Here is a 7,603-nt window from a genome sequence, read left to right as displayed (position 1 = left end):
GAATAAACAGTTTTTAAAACAATGACAAGCTGCTTCTGCATTAGCCTTACCCTGACTTTGTTGGACTGCCAGGCAGCAGGGATTAATTATGAAATGAACACTAAAGCTCAGACAGGAAGACAGCTGTGTTTGTGTTCATAAATCTGAGTCCTCTGCCTCTGGAGCGTTTCCAGTCGTCAGCTCAGACTCTTCCAGTAACGTAGGATTGCAGCAGATTTATTGCACTGCTGCTCAGGATTCTCCTCTGTTTTTCTTTAGCCACAGCAGCAGTCGGATTATAATATGGGTGATCTGGGGTATTAATATTTAAAAAGAACTGTTGGTTTAACAGTTGTTGCCCTCCAAGTACACCAAGGGCTGGCCTGTGGCCTAGGCACTACAGGTAAATGCTGAGGGCGCCAGGAGTTTAGGGGCGCAATAAAATGGGGCAAGAAAAAAAAGTTGTTTTTTTTATGTAAAAGATTCTGCACTAATTTAGCTCTGTAGCAGAAAATAATAAATACTACATTTAAAAATAATGATATGTTGCTTAGCTGCCACTCTTCTCTACTAGTTGGTCAGTTCCTGTAACCCTATCAAGAAGAAAGACGCTGCATTTCCATTACAAATGTGCAAAAAACTGTCGATATTCCTCTAATGTTGAAATAAAAACATAATTTCGGAATTGCGGACCATACATTAAATGAGAAACTCAATATGAATATGTTTTTTCTCGTGATAAGCCATTAAAACATGCTGCACCATCATCATCCTACCATTTCCTGTTGTCTTCTTCATCTTTTCTGCCAGTAGCAACATCCAGTTGTTGATCACATGACCCATTGCAGTTTTACAATTTGCGAAATACACGAATTTCAATACAGCCAAAAAACGACATTATCCTAGCGCAAAAACTTTTTAGCGAAAACCGTGAGTTTTTTTCTTAAATTGGCAAGTTTCTATAAGGCAAATTTATTTTTGTAATTACAAATTGCACAATCGGAACTATGGCAGAAAACTATTTAGATAGAAAGAGCCTCAAAGTCAAAAGTGACAAAATCTCGCCTACAGCGACAAAATGTCCACTCCCATTACAGTAACTCTGGTACCAACCAGCTCACCAGTCAAGCTTCACATCTGATTCCTTCCCAGCCACTCTCCAAACAGATTACGGTTGCCACCGCGTAATCCTGTTATATGTACTGTAATCTGCAACCTGCTGACCCCTGGAGGCAGCAGGAAAGCAGCACCAGGCCCCGATGTTCTGTGTTTTGATTAGCCCGGTCAGCATGGCCGCTCCAGCGTCTCTGTGTGAGAGGCTGCAGGCGGGATTTAGAGGTCTGCACAGACAGCCAGGAGTGTGTGTGTCGAGTGTGTCGGATGGTATCTCGCCCTGCAGCGATAATCACCTAAAACCAGAGAACATCTCATTCTGAGAGGTTCGAGTCACGTGGCTCGATGGAGGTAAATAAACGAGACGAGAGGGGCGGGAGGGAGGGAACAGAAAACACAACGAGGCTAATTTGGACAGATGAGTGTGAGTCGCCGTTTCTGTTTACACGCTCGCAACTACCGATGCCCCGGGAAAGGGAGCCGGATCGGATGCAGAGTGATTAAAGCAGCAGCAGATGCAAACAGAGCCGCAGAAACGTCTAACGTTTACAACCGACGCAGCTGTCTTTGTTTTCCGTTTGGCTGCTCAACAGAAAAATGAAAATTATAAGAAGCAAATAGTGTAAAACTGTGGGAAGGATGTGGGATAGACCCATAGTGTAATAACAAACACATGACCCACAAACATCTGTCCTGGTCCATTGTTGTAGCGCGAGTCCTTGGTTTTAAACGGCACACAAAGAACTCTCTGGCTTTCGTAAATGTGGCTGAAAAACGCAAAGCACGTTCAAAGACCCATCACAGAGAAATTCGTCTTTATGTCGGTTCTGACTGCATTTATATGGCAGCACCATTGTTCCCGGTTGAATAAAACTGTCAAACCAGACACATACCATGTTTTCTGTACACCAGAATAAAATTAAATTCTTTGTTTTTGCACAAATTCTTCACAAATATAGGCTCCCTTACGACAAAGTCTGGGGATTAATGTGGAGGCTGCAGAAGTGACGATGCCTGTGATATGATTCAAAATAAAACTAGATATTGCTACAATTAAATTGGCAAACTCAGACCTGATTTAGTCAACAAATTCCTTCTGCAGAGAAGGCCACGACATTTTTTTTCTTCGACTGGCTTATTTGACTCTCACTGCGAAATTTTAAATTTTGCTCCGTTTAGGACTTGAAGGTTTAAATTCAGTTCATTAACCATCCAAATTTGACTCAATTTGTCAAATTAAGTCAAATTTGACTCAATTTGACTTGAGTCAAATTTAATAAGCTTCTTGGTTAGCTTATTAACCAAGAAACTGCGATTGTGGCATTTGCTTGTTGAGTGATTCAGTCGTAAACCCTTTGACACAGCCTAAACAATATTGTGGTTATTTCCAGAAAACGGGCCGTTACGTTAACAACGGTGTCACAGCGCCACGTAAACGCGCACAGCGGGTGTCTGCAGTCATTCATTATTCGGTTTATATTACACTAAACCAGCAGAAACAAAGACGCACATGCCTCCCTCTGGGAACCCAGCATGATTCAGTCTGCAGGACCGAGCCGCCTCGTGCTTTATAAACACTGTTTTTCAAGAGGGACCAAAAGTGGTTAGCGCTAGTAAAAGCCACTGGAAGTCAGCGGTGGTGATGCTGAATGAACGGACAGAGGGGACATTGTGCTTCATGATGACTCTCACTGTGGTAAACATCGGATTCGCGGAAATGCGTTCACGGCTCGTCTTGGGAGACAGGGCCTACGGCCGCAGATGGTATTGTGTTTTACCGCTTTAATGTCAGAGTGCTGCGTGAACTTACCTCGCTCTTTCTTTTCCTTTGAGAAGGAGTCAAACCGTCTGCGGAGGGACTTTCTTCGTTTGCGTATTTCTGCGGGAGAAAGGGGGGGAAAAAAGTTACAACGATTGTCAACCGTCGGATCGTCTGCGCTTCATTCTCAACAATAAAGATTGTGCAATCCACGGTCTAAAATGTCTTTCTTCTATTTATTGTGTATTGTTGAGATCAAACACCGCGCTGTCCACTGTGTGGAAGAGCTCGATTGTTTTTGGCCATCTTTTGGGATGGAAGTGAACCCAAAAAGCCTGCTAACGTCTTTCTCGTGTTCCGCACAGACTGCATCCTCAGCACAACTTTCTTCTCTTTCCTCAACAACAGAGCCGAATGTTTCTGCAGACGAGCCGTAGCTGTTTGTTTGGACAGCCTGCTTTCCTTCGTGAGCATAAGAAAAGGGGGTCCAAGAAAAACACAGAGACAATGTTTAATGTTTGCACTTTGGATTTCATGTGATTCACCATCGCAGCACTGCCTGGTTGTGAAGTGGTACGTACATGTCTTCTCTGAGCTTTTTTTTTTTTCTCTCGCTAGCATCCAAGATAGACTTTGTAAAACCACTTTTTCCTGCTGTTTTATACTCACACTTACACATCTATAGACTAAAATGTTTGTCTGTCTTTTTTTTTTTAAGAGTTGCTCTAGCTAAGAGTCATTGCACTGAAAATCAAGTATGTTGCATCTAATCTCACAACTTTTGCTCAATTTGATCGAAAATCAAATCAGATATCCAACCAGATCTGATGTGAACTAGCAGTATCCCCACACGAGAGTCGGTTCACAGGAACTTCACCGATTCCTTATGTAATTTGTTTCGAAGCGGGTCCACGTTTCGCTTTTCGGACTTGTTTATGTGCAAGAATCCCAGGGTCTGGTGTTTAGAAATGACTAATCCGAGGATGGATTAGTCTTTTCCCGATTACACAAGGATTTGATTTATTACCTACAGTTGCGCTTTCCAAAATACCTGCGACATGAGTAACAAAATCCCTTCCTTTCTGTTTTCACCCTTACTGACAAGGACATTTTCAAAAATAGACATAAAAATAGAAACAGAGCGGTTCGGGGGAAAAAGAGCATTTCAGCTGTTGGGATAAAGAGGTCAAATTCCCACGACTGCAGGAAATTAAGGTTTATTTCTAAAGTGCAGAGCTCCTCCCAGTGAACACATGGCACCTCCATCTACGACTTATTTTCTATTGATGAGTGCGTATTCCTGTTTGTACATTTACGAAACACAGAAGAAAAAGTTATGGTCAGACAGAGAGAGATGTTTGCAGAAATGCAACGTTCTCATCTTATTTTGTTTAGCTTTTACAAACTTACGTTCTGGCACCTGTGTAAATAAATACCTGGGAATCATCTGAATCCAAGCTAACATAGCTAGTTTGAGAAAGGAAAAAGATGAACTGCAACGCAAAAGATGCAAAGACGCTGAATATTTTCCAAAATCTGCCAGGTTCCAGCCATGAACGTCGATCTTTATTCAGATTTCCGTGGGACAGACTACAAGCAAAATATCACCGTGAACTGGAGAGAATGTGAACATGATGGTCTGTTGCATAAATCCTAAAAAAAAACAAAAAACATGAAAGTATGTGATCAATAGAGAAAAACTAAAGGAGTGTGACAATGTTTTTCTGCAAGTTCTCTGAACTACTGGAAAGTAATTTGTTGTTAGTGTCTGTGTCCAAACACATGGCAACAGACACGATTAAAAACCACTGGAAGTGCAAATATTTGCAGGGATTAGTGTGCAAATTATGTTCATTTAATTCGGTTTTTAACAAACAAAAGAGTTCAGCATAATATCCTAACTATCTGGCAATAAAAATAAAAAAAAAAAAAAAAACAATAGCAGCTGCAAGTTTTATTAAATTCTTAATCTGAAATTAGTCTCCCTCTAAAGTTAATCAAAAGATCTGGTGCTTGTTGGTCTCTCTGCTGCTCCAAGATTGATTATTTCTGAATTAAGAGAAAGTAGACGGGCTGGAGAGAGGATAAAACGAGAAAAACAGACGGCACAAAACACAGCAGAGACCCGGATAGTTTTGCCGTCCCGGTAGAAAACAGACTCAAGAATAAGGGGGCATGAGAATGAGCTCCATAAACAAACACAAAAATTAGCAGCAAGGGATCTGGTTAAAACGTGATACGAGAAAACAAAAATACAGAGCGAAATCTGATAGGAGCGAGCGACGCAACAGAAGCCCGGGGAGGACGAGCGGGGAGGAGGGCGGCACGGCGGGAGCCGAAGCCTCGGCCGAAACGGACACGTTGCTCTGCGGAGATTTCCCCCCTCAGGGGAGACGAGGAGCTAAACTATTCCCACACTCGCTCACTGAGAGCTTTGTCTGCAAGCCAGGCGGAAAAGATGAAAAATTTTTTTAAAAGAATCTTTCACTCAGCTGATGCTAATAACCTCTGTCACGTTGCCCTTTGTTGTTCCAAGTTTATCTTGTGAGAGCAAACTTACAGCGTCATTATCTTCAGAGGATGGTTTTTGAAAGAATTGATCTGTGACAGCTCCACATGAAAGATGTCACAAGAAATCATGAATTTGAATCATTTTAGAAATCTCCAAGGAACAATAATGACGGTTTTCTGTGTTAAGAGTTTCAGATTATTTGATTACAACCTCAAGTTTCCAACAGATTTCATCCCGTCAATAACAAAACTAAAATAATCAGCCGAAGAAAAGATGTGCGTATAAAAAAAAAAGTATACGACACAATTTCAAGGCGTAAAGATATTTAGCTTTGTTCGTATCTATGCTTCAATTCTTAATTGACACAATTTCATACCAAACTTCAGCTTTTGACTGTAAAATGGTTTGTTTGGAATATACAACATGTTTCATATCAGTAAACTGTAACAGTTGCATAGTTTAATAAAGGTTGTTGAAAGAGGTTGTATTTCCTTTTCTTTTTTTTTTTTACCAGTGCTTCACATATCAGTGTATACTTGACATTTTTATTGCCATGGAAACTAAAAAAACAGGAAATAGAAAGTGATTCATCCGTTTCCCACATGATTTTTTATTTATTTATTTTTTGTCTTTCTAATCTGCGGCCCAAAAAGAGAAAGACGTCAAGTTACATGAAATTTTTTTTAAAGTGTTTTGAGTAAGATATGAGATTTCCAGAAAATTATACAAGGAGAGAGTTTCACAGGAAGAGGAAGAAATGCAGAAACTCGACCTCAAAACCCTTTCAGAGTTTTTTTTTTTTTACATAGAATATTTTGGTGGTTCTGTTTCGATGAGGAGAGTTTAGTTCTTGTTGCTGAAAATGTTTTTAGCTTTTAACTTTAAGATCAAATTTATTCTTCGGTCTATTATTGAAGAAAGAAATAACTTCAGAGGAAAATAAAGGAATGAAAAAAAAGATACTGTTCATTTATTTGGACATTTGGAATTTTTTGTCTAGTTCACTGATCATTTTGGTTACAAAGCAAAGATAATTCAGACTCATTCAAAAAAAAATCTAGAAATGGTCTTTTGAGTGATTTTCACCCTTTGTCAAGCAATTATGAATTCTATTAAAAAGTTAAATAAAATGAAAAAAAAACTCAGTTTTGTTTAGATCCCAAAGGAAATGGGTGAAAACTGAAATGATCCTTTATTTCACTGTCAAACCAGAAGCTAGCTTTAGCATTCTGGCATGATTTCTGGAGCACTAATATAGTGAAGCACAAATCAGCAAATGTTTGGCACTCAAATGTTCAAAATGTTAGAAAAAGCGCTGGAAATAAAACCCATCTGGGACTGGAAAATATAAAATCTGTAAATAAAAATCACTGAGTATCTTTGAAAGACACTGACCTCAAAATGTGAGCAGGAACAAAATCTGCTGTGATTTTGAAAAAATGGTCATTGGATTTTTACTTTGATTTATGAATTTCATCACTTAGCAAGTCTGAACGTCTATGAGAACCAAAGGGCTGCATCTAAAAACGAGAAATAACTATGTAGGGTGTATTTTAATTTTTGGAAAGCTTAGCCTCGATTAGCCTCACAGACGACGATGTTTTGGGATGTCGTTTGCAGATAAGAGGTTTGTTTTGGACTGGACGAGGTGCTGGACAAATATCCAGAGGAAAGTTCTGGGTCCTTTTAGGGAAATCCTTTTATAGCTCTTTGGACACGTTTTCGTTTGAATGTCCACAGATCTCAGAATAGTAAAACGCTAAAAACTTCTTCCAAGCAAAAATAAAACCTAAAATACTTACAGACTGAATTTTCTGTCATCTCTGGTTATATAAAGTGAAAGATGCACCAACACATTTTCACCATGCTGGTTGATTAATTTTTTTAAAATTCCATTTCTTCCCACAGGATGATGTCAACGAGACTCACTGGGGTTTAGTTTCCCTGAGGGGGAATTTAAACACGTAAACATGGGGGAAGTTTTGTGAAGTTGGGTGGCCGCTAAAGTTTCTCCTTGGGGATGCGAACAAAACCCACAAATTGTGAAGAAAAACGCATAATTGAACTAAAAAAAAAAAAAAAAAGAAGTATACCGAGCTTCAAATAAAAACGTGGTCAAAGTTGAGAGTCTGAGAAAACTAGCTTAATGGCCACATCAGCAAAAAATAAAATAAAGCCCCTGTCTGCATCCCTCAGGTCTCAAAACCTGGGAGAAAACGTCTGAGAGGTGTGTGTGTGTG

At 39.6% G+C, this 7,603-nt stretch overlaps 1 protein-coding gene across 5 annotated transcripts in view; it reads right to left on the bottom strand.

The window, feature by feature from the left end:
- arhgap36 (Rho GTPase activating protein 36) overlaps positions 1–7,603 on the bottom strand; it is a 63,126-nt gene that overhangs the window by 17,715 nt on the left and 37,808 nt on the right. For all 5 annotated transcript variants that reach the window (XM_008435148.2, XM_008435150.2, XM_008435151.2 and 2 more), the window contains exon 3: positions 2,903–2,971. In XM_008435148.2, coding sequence (XP_008433370.1) covers positions 2,903–2,971 — 69 coding nt within the window. The remainder of the gene's footprint in view (positions 1–2,902; positions 2,972–7,603) is intronic.

This window comes from Poecilia reticulata, linkage group LG18, assembly GCF_000633615.1.
Source record: "Poecilia reticulata strain Guanapo linkage group LG18, Guppy_female_1.0+MT, whole genome shotgun sequence".
In the NCBI taxonomy this organism is placed as follows: Eukaryota; Metazoa; Chordata; class Actinopteri; order Cyprinodontiformes; family Poeciliidae; genus Poecilia; species Poecilia reticulata.
Note: the sequence above shows the minus strand (reverse complement) of the source record. Positions and strands in the feature narration are given on the sequence as shown.